At 45.7% G+C, this 15,284-nt stretch overlaps 1 protein-coding gene across 4 annotated transcripts; it reads right to left on the bottom strand.

Annotated features, from left to right (window-relative positions):
• Positions 1-202: 202 nt before the first annotated feature.
• RAE1 (ribonucleic acid export 1) lies at positions 203-14,822 on the bottom strand. Of its 4 annotated transcripts, none has more exons than XM_073681016.1 (13): positions 14,669-14,821; positions 14,385-14,481; positions 11,948-12,052; positions 7,832-7,924; positions 7,628-7,714; positions 7,443-7,529; positions 4,820-4,891; positions 4,588-4,695; positions 4,005-4,111; positions 3,853-3,928; positions 1,192-1,386; positions 1,032-1,117; positions 203-695 (listed from the first exon to the last, which is right to left on the bottom strand). In XM_073681016.1, coding segments are annotated over exons 2-13 (1,107 nt in total). In that variant the 5' UTR covers positions 14,475-14,481; positions 14,669-14,821; the 3' UTR covers positions 203-694. The 4 variants fall into 4 exon arrangements, with proteins under 4 accessions (XP_073537117.1, XP_073537121.1, XP_073537120.1 ...); XM_073681020.1 differs by having other exon boundaries at positions 14,632-14,784; XM_073681019.1 differs by having other exon boundaries at positions 14,580-14,727.
• Between the last annotated feature and the right edge of the window lie 462 nt (positions 14,823-15,284).

Raw genomic sequence — 15,284 nt, 5'->3', positions numbered from 1 at the left:
AGACGGGAATACCCCTTTAAATGAGTATATCTCCAGAATTCTGCTCCTGCCAACATCTGGTCAAAGAGGTGGCAAGCTGCAAGGTAGGTAACACCATCTTCTTCTTAGTGATTCAATGAAATGGCTAACAACCAAAGCCCAGAAAGCAAATCATGACGGGTGAAAGAAATAAAAAAGTAAAAAAAATGACAAAGTTCACAAATTATATGAAACCAACCTCTTATTTAACCATCTGTGTCCTGTGCAGTCACCGCTACAAGCAACCAAGGTATCACAATACAATATGGCAAGAAAGTATCCGCAGACTGTAAAATAAAGGCGATGCTCGGCCAGGTCACGGGACCGTCGCTTAATAAAAATGTCGTTTTATTCAGATAGAAAATAAAAACCGCAGCGAGGTTAGCTTTCATCTTAGACACAGAATTTAAGGCAGTTTGTAGCTGTCCGCATGCTGAGGCCTTGCTGTCCCACCACTGTCACAAAGTCCCACGTACGCTGCAGGGGATGGGGAAGACTGAAGCCGTGCAGGGCCGAGGTCCTCGTACTTACTGGGTCGATATGTACACGGGAGAGGTGGCAGCCACCAGGACGGGTGACGGTATCCTGGGTTTATTTCGAACACGACAAGGGATATTGTGGAGCTCGGTGAAGCCCAACAAGTGCAGAAAACGTGACGTACTGGCATGGCGATCCACCTGCCGGGATTAATACAGAGATGGGTCAGATCAGGACAGGTGCACAATACCTGCAATTGACGAGACATCACCAAAAAACCTCTCACAATGGCATTATCTCGACAGCCCTTTCCATAAGCCTCATTAGGAATATGGGCATTACATGGGGGGGATATATGCACTGGAGACATCCCCTTCATGGGTCAAAGTAGAGACGCTGACCGACTTATCCATATTGCCACGTTTAATACTACATTTCCCCACCAGCGGCCACTGCACGGAAAAGGAGTTGCTAACGGCAGCTCTGATCTGGCAAATATCAGCGGCATTTTAGGACAGAGGAGGAGAGACACTTACTATTTCTTATTCCGGGGTTTTAGTTCCTCTGCGGCATTACGCAGGAAGATATAATTCTTCTTCTGTGGATTGTAGAACTCGTGGCCCTGGATGGAAAGGAGGATTAGTGATCTATGCAGGAGGCTGCACTGGGCAGACAGCGCATGATGGGAGTACTCACCTTGGACCAATCGTAACTGGAGGAATAGGCAAAGATGTTCCCGTTGTGGTTGAAGCAGCAGGCAGAGATTGGCTGGTCCAACTGCTCTGAAGTCTTAAGTTTCGTCCGGGCGTCTTTGTCCCAGAAGCTGAAGCGTCCGTCGGAGCCGACTGTGGCCAGAGTGCCATGTACCGGGTGGAAGGCGATGCCGTTTACCTGATAGGACACAAAAGGTTAGCGATGACCATGTCAGCGATCGGAACGGTTCTGCTCCGTACTGGATGTTGATAGTATGAAACTCAATATAGACGCAAAAAGCAGAAAATGCTATAAAGCTATGTTCACATATTGCGTTTTTTAATGCAAATTTATGTAAGTTAAAAGCTGCTTTACAGTACCAGCAAAAGCTATGAGATTTCAGACATTTCATGCGCACACACATTGGTTCTTTTTCTTGACTGAATTGGAAAACTGCTGCATGTCACTTCTTTCAGTGTTTTTTCACCCATAGAAAGCAATGAGTAAGTGCAAAACCTGGCACCTGTGTTTTTTGCTGCGTCTTTAGTGAAAAAAGCAGGTACAGCAGTATATGAAACCCATTTATTTTTGTGATTTTCCCATGTTTAAACCATAATGTCTTGGTATCGTCACCTGAGATGGCAGTTAGGATTAGTACAGTTTAATTAAATTAGTGAGACATCAGGGGAAATAAGTATTTGATTCCTTGCTGTTTTCATAAGTTTGCCCACTGACAAAGACATGAACAGTCTATAATTTTAAGGGTAGGTTAATTTTAACATTGAGAGATAGAATATCTAAAATTAAAATCAAGAAAATCACATTGTATAAATTAGATTTTTTTTTTTTTAATTTTGCAGTGAGAAATAAGTATTTGAGCCCTCTGTGAAACAACACTTAATACTTAGTGGCAAAACCCTTGTTGGCAAGCACAGCAGTCAGACGTTTTTTTGTAGTTGATAATGAGGGTTGCGCACATGTGAGGAGGAATTGTGGTCCACTCCTCTTTGCAGATCATCTCTAAATCATTAGGATTTTGAGGCTGTCACTTGGCAACTCGGAGCTTCAACTCCCTCCATAAATTTTCTATGGGATTAAGGTCTGGAGACTGGCTAGGCCACTCCATGACCTTAATGTGCTTCTTTTTGAGCCACTCCTTTGATGCCTTGGCTGTATGTCTTGGGTCATTGTCTTGCTGGAAGAACCAGCCACGACTCATCTTCAATGCTCTTACTGAGGGAAGGAGGTTGTTTTCCAAAATCTCGCGACACATGCCCCTATCCATCTTCTCTTCAGTACGGTGAATGTGCCCTTTACAGAAAAGCACCCGCAAAGTATAACGTTTCCCCCATCATGCTTCATGGTTGGGACGATGTTCTTAGGGTTGTACTCATCCTTCATCTTCATCCAAACATGGCGAATTGAGTTAATGCCAGAAAGCCGAATTTTCGTCTCATCTGACCACAGCACCTTCTCCGAATAACTCAGAATCATCCAGGTGTCCATTGGCAAACTTCAGACGGGCCTGCACATGTGCCTGCCTTCTTGAGCAGGGGGACCTTGCAGGCACTGCAGGATTTTAAACCTTTAAGGTGTAATGTGTTAACAATAGCTTTCTTGGTGACTGTGGTCCCAGCTGCCTGGAGATCATTAACAAGTTCCCCCCATGTAGTTTTAGGCTGATCTCTCACCTTCTTCGTGATCAAGGATACCCCACGAGGTGAGCCTTTGCATGGTGCCCCAGATCGATGTCGATTGACAGTCATTTTGTATTTCTTCCATTTTCTTACTATTGAACCAACAGTTGTCTCCTACTCACCCAGAATCTTACTTATGGTTTTGTAGCCCATTCCAGCTTTGTGTAGGTCTATGATCTTGTCCCTGACATCCTTAGAAAGCTCTTTGGTCTTGCCCATGTTGTAGAGGTTAGAGTCTGACTGATTAATTGAGTCTGTGGACAGGAGTCTTTTATACAGGTGACTATGTAAGACAGCAGTCTTTAATGCAGGTAACGAGTTGATTAGGAGCGTCTAACTGGTCTGTAGGAGCCAGAACTCACAATGGTTTGTAGGGGGATCAAATACTTATTTCTCAATGCAAAAAAAAAAATAATAAATTATCAAATTTAAACATTGTGATTTTCTTAATCTTTTTTTGGATCTTCTATCTCTCAATGTTAAAATTAACCTGCCCTTAAAATTATAGACTGTTCATGTCTGTCAGTGGGCAAACTTACAAAAACAGCAAGGAATCAAATACTTATTTCCCTCACTGTATGTTTAAAGTAAACATTGGCTGACCAAGGTGAGAAATGGCCCACCAAAGTGTGAAAGTAAACAGTGTCCTACAAACTCAATGCTCTGCCAATGCCTTGGGTAAACTATTCCTGACCAATTCACCTCCCCCACTGTTACATTTGTAATGTGGATTTTTTCATGAACATATGTCTTGCATTGGTCACCTGTGTTCATGCTTCTGTGGTGGAGGCAAAGCTGAATTTGGGATCATGAAGAGCGCAGCAAAGCCTGCTTTTGATAAGCAGCTTCTTTACTGCCCACATAAAAAAAAAAAAAAGCAGCAAAAATGCAACGTGTGAACATAGCCTAAGACTTTCAGTCCAGAGGGTAAAGAGGAAGCTCCTTCCCTCCTGCCCAAGGATCTTACCGCGTAGATGTCCTGAGGAGCCGCAGTGTTTGTCCCATTGGATCGATGACATTTGAATGTGAAGTTGTCTTTGGCTCTGTGAGAGGATGAGAGTTATTTTACTAAGCCACCCATAGTTCACCCTGCTCAGTCCCCAGAGGTGGAGCACTTACGGATTAGGTGGGTTGATGTAATGGATGGCAACTCTCCCCTCAATGCTGCCCAGGGCGAAGCCAGTCGGCTTGTTCTGCTTATCTTTAAATATAGCGACACACCGATGCTGGAGGAAGAGCAGACGAGCAAGTCCCGAATTATGATAATTAGCAGGATATTCGCAAATTTACCAAAATACAACGTTCTGTGGTTTTCTTATGGACTTTGCTTCACTATAAAATTTTTACTTGCTGTCAGAGAATGGAAGCTGTCTTGTCTATACGAAAATAAATCATAGCGGCTTGTCAAAAGTTTGGGTGCAGAGACCTCCAACAGCTGGTGAAATGAAGGGGCTTCCTCTGCCGATTCTCATATAATAATCATATGAATTCTTACAAAGCTCTGCTTTCAAGTCTGAGCTGAAGGAGCACGGTGCTCAACTCAGCCTTTCTGTCCCTTCATCCAGTGATTAGAGGTGGGGGGCTCAGTACTGGACCCCTAAGGATCAGAACTGCTAAAGTTTTTGGAATTGGAGGGACACTAACAAGCCTTACACCTGTAAGCAGGACTAGGCAAGTACAGGTCACATACTCTGAACATTACCTGGTGTTTTAAGGGGGATTCGATCCTCCGGAACTCAGAGGGTTGGTTCTCCAGCTGGTAAACTATTAGTCCTCTTTCTGCAGTGGCTACAACGGCCATAGGATAGACCTGAGGAGGGGAACATAAAAAGCATGTACAGTACATGTACTGAGTGACATTGTGGTTTGTTTCTGACAGAACTTACATCCAGCAGACTAGATTGTGAGTATGAAGCAGAACTGGACGCACTTACCACATCTGCGCAGTAACAGCGCTCCGGGAGCTGCAGCATCATCAGTGGATTCGGAGAACGTGTGTCCCAAAACTAGAGGAAGAGAAGAGAGGCTCAAGACCTACATGGTTTTCATCAAATTAGACATTTTTTTTCAGGAATTCATCCAAAATAATATAAAAAAAACTATAATATAACTAACAATGTAGATGGCACGAACTGCTGATTGGCAGAAGCGGTTACGAGCACTGTAGATGTGATGTCACTGCAGCAGACAATCAACAGAGATCAGAACAGAAACAAAGAGGCAGCGTTGGACCTGTGGAGGTTGAGACTGTTCTTTTGGACTTGTGCAACCCTCTGGTACAATAAAATTTAAAAAGGAACATTCCCTTTAAGGGATGAACACTAGAGTCAAGAGTTAACTTTGATCCCGGCCGGCACCCACTGATGTAACTGTATCCATTTGTGGGAAAAGGATAAAAGCATAATCACATACACTACTCACAAAAAGTCAGCGATGTTTGGCTTTCGGGTGAAATTTCAGGATGATCCTAAATTGCTCTCTAACATTTTCAGGTGAACTTAATGTGATGGCTCTAAATTTTTGAATTCCTGTGTCCAACCGCTCAATGTTTCAGTGCTTTTGCACAACCTGCTGTTCTCCAACAAGGAGCTTAATGGCAAAACTCAAAAACAGGCGTTTGATCCATGAATCACCCAATGAATTTCGTGGTGCAATTAGACTTAGTATTAGGCTATGTGCCCACGATGCAGAAATGCTACAATTTTTCCTGAGCGTTTCTGCATCTCCCTGGCGGAAAAAACGCATGCGGATTGTACATGAGTTTTTTCTGCCAGGGACAAGAGTTTGTCAAGCGTTTTTAGCATGCGATTTTAGCATCACTTGGAAGGTCCTTTTACATTACCAGTACCCACCTCGGAGCCAGCAGTGACGCTTGGGAGCAGAGCGGGGGCCATCAGAAAGTGAGTATAAGGTTATTTTTTATTTTAATTCTTTTTTTACTTACAGGTACTATGGTACCCGGGTCTGGAGGAGAGTCTCCTCTTCTCCAGACCCGGGTACCATCCGCGCATTAATCGCATAAGATCGACATGACTACATGTAGTCATGCGGATCTTATGCGATCCAATGCAAGTCAATGGCAGCGATTTCGCAACGAAATCGCACTAGAATTGGTCTTGCTGCGAGTTTTACTGCAATGTGAATTCGCAGCGGAAATTTCCGCATGATGTGCACAGCACATGCGGATTTGCATTGCAGTAAATGGCAGACCTATTACAAGCGATTTTAATGTGTTTTCGCAGCGAAAATACACCACAAAAACGCATTAAAATCGCTTCGTGTGCACATAGCCTAAAACAGTTCTCCTCATCGTGCGGTTCACATTTTGACATCCTGAGACCAAGTCGATACCTAAAAATTGATCAGCAGCACCGCGCCATTGTGAGGCTTCAAGCAAGATGTTCTCAGATGGAAGAGGCCACAGAGCTTAGAGGGTCAGAGTGTGATCAGCAGGGTGCTACAGAGATACAGGAAGAGTCACAGACAGGCAGAGAAGTGGCCGTCCTTTGGCCACATCCCACACTGATGACCGCTTCATTGTGAACGATGCCCTTCGGAGCCGGATGATGAATGCTGCACAATTCCAGGCACATTTAAGGAAGGTGAGAGGCACCCAAGTGTCACGTCAGACTATTCCAAACTGTTTACATCAGCGTGGTGTGCGTGCTAGACGACCTGCAAGGCTACCTGACCACACACACAGGCGCCATCTACGAGGGACCAGTGGGCCTCAGTGCTGTCCACTGATGAAAGTTGATTCACGCTGAGCAGAAATGATGTTCACCAATGATGTTGGAAACTTCAAGGAGAGCTCTATGCATCAGCCACTGTTGTCACCAGACAACCACTTGAATGGTGGTGGTGTTAGTGTGAACAGGTGTCTACTCAATACAGAACTGCCCTACACTTTGAATGGTACAGTGACAAGCCCCTACTGCTTGAATAACATCATTAATCCAGTCATTGTGCCTCTGTACGAACAACACAGGTCTCATTTCATCTTCATAGACGACAATGCTCCAGCTCATCAAGGTCGCCTCATTAGGGAGCGGCTGCGGGAGACTGGTACCTCAAATGGAGCAGCCTGCACTTTATCCGAACCTGAATCCCATAGAAAACCTATGGGATCAGCTGAGTCGTCGTGTAGAGGCGTGTAACTCTGTACCCCAGAACCTCAATGTCCTGAGGGCCGCCCTTCAAGAAGAGTGGGATGCCATGCCTCCGCAGGCAATAACTCCACTTGTGAGCTGCAGGAGACATTGTAAAGCTGTAATTGATGCTGAAGGCCACATGACAAGTTATTGAGACATTGACATTTCTTGTTGGGGTATACCCACCACTGTTGGCTTTTTTCAATAAATTGTTTGAGATGAGGAAATCACCATTGCATGCGTCTACTTAAATGCCCTACTTTCATGATAAAATATCAGTAGAGCGTGAACATGGTACATTTCCATAAATTTTGCCCGAAAGCCAAAATATCCCTAACTTTTTGTGGGTAATGTATATTATTAGACGTACAATGGAGAAGACTGCCCCATCGGGTGTGAATTCTACCTTGAGAGTTTTGTCCCAGCTTCCGGTCATGATGCAGCTATAGTTCGGAGCCTTTATCCAGTGAACGGTCTTTATGGGTGCATCGTGCTGACAGGAGAGAATGATGGAGTTTAGGTAAATGATCGGGTTATGTGACCAGTGCATGTTGTCAGCTGTCTACCTACACTACATGGAGGACACATTACCTGGGCAATCTGTAATGACTGGTTGCTGTTCAGATCCCACATTTTGGCGGTTTTATCACAAGATGCTGTGAACACTTTACTGCCGTCCTGAGGAAGCACAGAGACAAGGATGGCTTAGTATTCACATTCTCATAGCGGACATTGCACATCCTTCTCCCATACAGGCTCATATGATGGTATAACCTAATAATGGGGGATACATACATCACTCCAGCACACGTCCAGCACCGGTCCTGTGTGCATCTGCTGGGCTTTAGGGATAGTCTGACCATTGTCCTGCACTTCCCAGCAACGAACCTGCAAGAAGGAAGAGAGCGATCATTAAAAGACATGTGATCCGTCAAATGCACCCAGCACAAACACGGCAATGGATATAGAACACAACACACATTAAAAGGGTATTCTCAGGTTTGAACGTTATCCCGGTACCGTGGGATATGGAATAACTTTCTGCCCAGGGTCCGACCACTGGGGCCCCCACTGATACAGAGGACCGGGGCTCTGAAAAGTAAATACGTATATAGCAATAGCGGAACTCATGTATCCATTAATCGTAGTATGCTGAACACAGTGTGCGTGTATTATGTCTGAAGTCTTATGTGTCAACCTGTAGTGTACTGTGAAAAATATGAGGCCAAGCAAGGTTATGTTCACACTTTGCACTTTTCCAAGTGCTCTGTACTGCAAAAACGTAGCATTTTACTGTCCCAGCAAAGTGAATAAGATTTATAAAATCTCATGCACATGTTGCCTATTCTTTCCTTCACATTGCAGATCTGCAGACTGTCAATACTTTCAACGTTTTTCACCCATTTTAATGAAAGGGAAAAAAACAAAAACAAAAACCCCATCAAAACATTATGCAAACATAGATTTTTCTGCTGCAAATATCTTAAGAACACTTTCAGAAATAGAAGTGCAAATACTTTATTTTTAGCAATTAACAAAATGCAAGGTGAAAGAGCAAAAGACACATTTAAACCAAATCAATATTTGGTGTGATCAACCTTCAAAAGACAGCATCAATTCTTCTAGGTACACTTCCACAAACACAGGGATTTTGTAGGATTATAGTCAGGTATGCGAGTAACCAACAATGCCAAACAGGTGATAATGATCTTCATTTTCATATATAGGATGAAACAGTCATTAACTGAAACAGAAACAGCTGTGTGGGATTAAAACTGGGCGAGGAGCAGCCAAACTCTGATACAAAGGGAGGTTGTGGAAGACAGTCGTCATGTCACATTCAGGTCAAACACCATGACAAGACTGAGCAGAACAACAAGACACAAGGTAGTTATACTGCATCAGCAAGGTCTACCCCAGGCAAAAATTTCAAAGCAGGCTGGGGCTTCAAGATGTGCTGTACAAGCTCTTTTGAAGAAGCAGCAAGAAATGGGCAATGTTGAGGATTGAAGACACAGTAGTCACTCAAGGACACTTAGTGCAGATGAAAGACACATCATGCTTTCAATCTGGAAGATGTCCAGCAGTGCCATCAGCCCAAAAACTGGCTGCGATCAGTTGGACTTCGTTACACACATCTACTGTTAGGGCTAGAAGAATTTTTGCCGAAAAAAACACCAAACATATTTTGGACATGGAACCAAGAACAAGCGACTCAACTATACACAAAAACATAAGAACTGGGGTGCAGGAGCTTTGGATGTATGAGGCAAAGTGTGAAATATTTGGCTGTAAAGGCCCCGTCACACTAAGCGATGCAGCAGCGATCCCGACAATGATACGACCTGTCAGGGATCGTTGCTGCATCGCTAATACATCGCTGGTGAGCTGTCAAACAGGCAGGCTCACCAGCGATCAGGGGAGCAGCGATATCGTGGAAAGAATCGTTCCACGATGTCCTGCTCCCGTTACCAGCCTGCTGCAAGCAGGAGCAGGCTGGTAACTATGGTAAACATCGGGTTACTAAGTGCGCGTGTGCCCCTAGTAACCCACTGTTTACCATGGATACCACTCTGTTACGGTGCGCGGGAGCCTCCGCGCACCGTAGCAGAGTGGTATCCATGGTAAACAGCGGGTTACTAAGTGCGCGCGTGCCCCTAGTAACCCGATGTTTACCATAGTTACCAGCCAGATCGTTGGTCCCGCTGGTCACACACAGCGATGTGTGCTGGCCAGCGGGAGGCCAACGACCAAAAAATGATCCAGGACACTTTGCAACGATCAGCGACCTCACAGCAGGGGCCTGATCGTTGCAAAGTGTCACACACAGCGACATCGCTGGTGAGGTCGCTGGTGAGTCACCAAAACCGTGACTCAGCAGCGATATCGCTAGCGATCTCGCTATGTGAGACGGGGGCTTAACAGTAGGCAGTTTGTTTGCTGGAGAGTGGCATAGTAATGAGAGTCTGCAGGAGCAGTGAAGGATGGTGGAGGGTCCTGCAAGTTTGGGGCTGCATTTCAGCAAACGGAGTTGTGGAGTTGAGGATTTGGTTAGGAATAATGGTGTCCTCAATGCTGAGAGATATGGACCAATACATATCCATCATGTAATACTGACACTGTAATACTGACACGGAAACATCTTATTGGTTCCAAATCGTCCACTACTCTGACAACCCCTTCTCATTACTATATCCCCCCTTCCAAAACAACAGCCTATACTCATCTCCGATGCAGTTACAGCTAAGAACGGATTGGTTCTCCCAGGGCTCGCGTGACGATGTTATGACACGTGAACCCTGCAACCAGTCAGTGGTCGCTGAATTCACTTCCTTCATATGTCACTGACATCCGGAGGAAGTCAGGATCAGCAGCAGCTCTCACTTCCTCCGGATGTCAGTTACATATGAAGGAAGTGAATGAATAGGCCACAGACTGGCTGCAGTGTTCACATGTCATATGGCACGTGAGCCCCAGTGCCGTCATTGCTGGAGCGGCGCTGAAGGAGAGCATAGGCTGCTGTTATTTTAGAAGGGGAGGGATATAGTGATTGAATTGTGAAGAAGTTGTCAGAATAGTGGAAAACCCATTTAAGAACTACTTGCAGTGTAAAGAAGAACAAGGAGTCCTTATCTCACATCATCCAGTCTGTCTGGAATTACATGCAAGTGACATCCACAGATCTGTGGTTATTTCCCTAAGGCCATGTTCACACCCTTTCAGTATTTTACATCAGTACTGGTAAGCCAAAACGAGGTGAGGAACAGTCAGAGGAAAAGTATAATAGAAACACGTCACCACTTCTGTATTTATCACCCACTCCTGGTTTTGGCTTACAGATACTGATGCAAAATACTGAATGTGGCTTAATATGTGTGGAACAACCTCCCTGCTGAGTTCCTTCAAAAACTAAGTATCTAGAAGAACTGATGAAAGCAAAGGCCGGTGACTATTGATGCGATTTATATTTGTCTTTTCTTCGTTCACTTTGCATTTTGCAAATTGAATAAAAATAGAACTATTAACACTTCTATTTATGAAAACATTCTTATTTTGTAGCATTTTTTCCCCCCAAACCTAACAAACTTTTGCACAGTACTGTAAATAGCCTGTAGGCACATTCCCTGCCCCAGATAAAGCACCGTGTACGATCACAGTTTTGGGGGCACTTCCATGTCATTTATATTTATAGGGGGCTCATAGCTTAGGAATACTAATGAGTGCAAGTGCTCGTTACTGGAGTTTGCTTAGAGTGCTCGGGAATACACCGAGTGACATGTTCAAGTCCCCCACGGCCACATGTTTCGCTGCTGTTAGAATGCCACAAAATATGGGGGATTGTTAGTGTTTGTCAGGCAATCCCCACATTTTGTGGCTGTCTAACCACAGCAAAATATGCGGCCGCGGGGACTCAAACATGAGTGTATACCCGAGCACTCTAAGCAAACTGGAGTAACGAGCACTTGCGCTCATCACTACTGAGGAACATTATCCAAAGAGGTACTGGGGGGCAGACAACATGGTAAAAAGAGATTGGAGTACTGAGGGATACTAATGGAGAACCTTTGCTCTTGCACAAAATATCAAAGCCAGTCACCATCTGAGACTGACCAGAGAACGTCACATTACCCCAACGGTGAGCGTCAGACACCAGACTGCTGTCTACTGCCAGGCTACAGTTTCACAGTCCTCTGTCTGTACTCTGACACTCTGCACATCGTGGAAGGTTAAATGCACTTTTCTCAAAAACCATTACAACCTGCATGACATACACTACAGCACTAATGCCACCGGTGTTGTAAAACTACAACTTCCAGCACACCCACAGAGGCATGTTGGGAGTTGTAGGCTTCCACCTATAAGGAGCTGTATAATTTACCCATTACCTCAATTTTTGCAGATAGAACTTACATCATTTGCCCAGGATCCCGCGATTAGGAAGTTGCCCGGTAACGTTGGGGGGCTGAAGGAAAGGCAGGCTATGCTGTCATCAGGGGGGGATGTGACCTCTATGTCCTGGCGATGAGAAGAGCAGAGATTATTAGAAGCTGGAGCACATATACTGGGACCAGTAAGAACTTGCAGTGTTATAAAGTAACAAGAGAGTAGCCAGCTTACCCACACGGCCTGCAGTGCTCCAGAGCAACGTCACTGTCACAGATGGAGGAAGCAGGTCCAACTTCATGAAATTAAAACTGTAAATTGGATTCATTTTAAATTTATGCTATACATCCAAATGCTATCAATATAAAGAGTACACCCGAAGTATTAATAGTGCACATAGCACCTTTATTTAGTTGAATAAAGGTGCTACATGTACCAGCAATAATGTGGGTGTACTCTTTATTTGGATGTATAGCATGATTTTAAAATGAATGAATAAAATCTATGGCTTTAATTCCGTGTAGCTGGATCTACCTCCTCCTCCATTTGCAGTGGAATACAGTAGTAAATCCCACCAAGGACAATATCTGCAAGGAGTTTGTATGTTATCCCCGTGTTTGCGTGGGTTTTCTGATCTGCTGCCAAATCTTCAAGTCCGGTGTCACCTGGCAGTTAGAAGGGAGTTCTGTAAATCTTTACTTTCCAGAATCCACGGTGAGGCGTTTGATTTGTCATGGCCAGAACGATGTGACGCACAGATAAAGTGGCATCAGCTGTGGCTAATCAAACACGTCAACGGGGACCCCAGAAGGTAAGAGATTTACAGGTCTCCTGTCTACAGCTGCCAGGTGATGCTGGACTGAAGTCCCGCAGATGAATCCGCTCATCTCTACTCACGTTGATCTTTTTCGTCTGGTCACAGTTTTGCTTTTTTCCCCAGCTTTCATTTGTCTCCATATTCCGAGAGCTGTAACTTTTTTTTTTTATATTATCCCCAACATAGATGTAGAGGGGCTTGATTTATGCTTTTAGAGTTAAAAACAGAGATACTGGATAGTGTTATCCATAGGCTTAAATGCTTTATTAGAAGTACATCAACGCATTTCGGAGCAAACACAGTTTAAAGAGCTGTGGTTAGTCCAGTGCCACCTCGGCTGGCTTCTCCCAGTACCGCTCTACTTGATTAACGGTTATCTCCCATGTACGCCCATGAAAGGGATCTGCCAATCACTAGACGTGGCGCAAGGAAAAATCTTTAAACTATGTTTCGCGCTGAAACACTGGAGCGTTTCAGATGGAAAAAAAAAAAAAAGAGCTGGATGCAACCACACAGCCAGGCCCAGATTCGTGGTGCTCGTGGCTCGGGCAGCCTGAATCTAGTGAAAGGTTCCCTTTAAAAGGGAAGGAAAAAAAAAGACAAAAGTGCAAATATTCACAATACCTCCACTGTGATCACGCTTTCCTGGTCCCCCATCAGTCTCTGTACACTCAGCCAATATGATGACGTCATGACTTCAGCAGCCAATTACATGCTGCAGAGGGCACGTGATGACATCAGCGCAGGAGGCCGGGTGTAGAGAACGACAGAGACCACAGAGGTTTGGTTTTTCCCTAAACATTCAAGGTATATTCTGCAAGAAAATCTGGAGAAAAAAATAAAAGTCTTCTTCCGATTTAGTGCATATTTCCCTGCAGAATTATTTCACAGTAAATCCAGTCCAGACGGAAACCTCCATACCCACGTCACCTCCTCTGTACCATCGACGCCCCCTCCATAGCCCCTCCTGTATCCCTGGTGACCCATCTGTAGCCTCTTCTGTACCCACAGCGACCCATCTGTAGCCCCTTCCGTACCCACGGCGCCCCCTCCGTACCCACAGCGACCCCTTCCATACCCACGGCGCCCCCTCTGTACCCACAGCGACCCCTCTGTAGCCCATTCCGTAACCACGGTGCCCCCTCCGTACCCCTGGTGACCCTTCCGTAACCACGGCGACCCCTCTGTAGCCCCTTCCGTAACCACAGCGACCCCTCTGTAGCCCCTTCCGTAACCACGGCGACCCCTCTGTAGCCCCTTCCGTAACCACGGCGACCCCTCTGTAGCCCCTTCCGTAACCACGGCGACCCCTCTGTAGCCCCTTCTGTACCACTCTGTACCCACGGCAACCCCTCCGTTGCCCCTTCCATACCCCTGGTGACCCCTCTGTACCCACAGCGACCCCTCCCGTACCCCCAGTGACCCCTCTGTAGTCCCTTCTGTACCCACAGCAACCCCTCCGTTGCCCCTTCCGTACCCCCAGTGACCCCTCTGTAGTCCCTTCTGTACCCACAGCAACCCCTCCGTTGCCCCTTCCGTACCCCCAGTGACCCCTCTGTAGTCCCTTCTGTACCCACAGCAACCCCTCCGTTGCCCCTTCCCATACCCACGGTGCCCCCTCTGTAGCCCCCCCAGAGCAGCACCCACCTTCATTGGGTTGTGGTTATCGGTGGTCGTAGTACCGAACATTCCCGTCCCTCCAGTTCCGAATCCCCCGGTAGAACTGAACAGACTCATTGTGGTCCTGGAAGGTAAAAAAAACACAAGGAAAGGGTGAATGACATGAATGTGCTCATCCCATATGTACGAGGCAATGGCGGAGACAGCAGCACAGGGAAATACCCAGGAGCATGTGCAGACTGGAGCTAGACCCTCGCACATGTGGCGACATTACCCTGCCTCCTCTATTTCCGGTGCTCCCCGGTCCTCACCCTTCTCTTCGGTTGTCAGACGCGGCCGGCAGCACCTCCCGCGCTCCACGCTTCCTAGGCGACCGGTAACGTCACGGCTGCGACGCTCAATTCTCAGACAAGCGCGGCTCCACCTGTTGGACTGAGTGAGGAAGTGCTAGAACGTCGCTCGTATATCGTACAGCGCGCCACCTGCCGCTTGCAGGCTAGAACTGCTAAATGTCATCAAAGGAATAGTGACAAGCGCGCCACCTGCTGGAACGTGAAGGAACTGACCAATGAATGAACGAGTGAATGATTTCAAGTGAATGTCAACTGCTGCTGGTTGTCGGTGAATAACGACCAGGAGGAGCTCATCTTCTCACTAATGTAACGTATTTCTTCCAGCTATAAGATACATTACAGAACGCCCCAGTAAAATGCTGCTATCAGCTTGTCAAGATCGATCACCTGTCATTGAAAACGTTACTAAAGATGAAGAAGCGATCACATATCCGTGATAATATGGGAGACTCCAGTTTTTTTGGATGAAATAAAAAGTCTGAACAACTTTCCCATCCAAAAAAATTGATAGCAGGTGAAATGGATCTTTTTATTTTAACATTTAAGTCTATGGTACATGAATCAAATAAAGTGG

This window comes from Phyllobates terribilis, unplaced genomic scaffold (assembly GCF_046119375.1).
Source record: "Phyllobates terribilis strain yellow unplaced genomic scaffold, ASM4611937v1 Scaffold_5__5_contigs__length_657084704, whole genome shotgun sequence".
NCBI lineage: Eukaryota > Metazoa > Chordata > Amphibia > Anura > Dendrobatidae > Phyllobates > Phyllobates terribilis.
The sequence above is the reverse complement of the archived record's forward strand: the minus strand, read 5'-3'. Positions and strand labels throughout refer to the sequence as shown.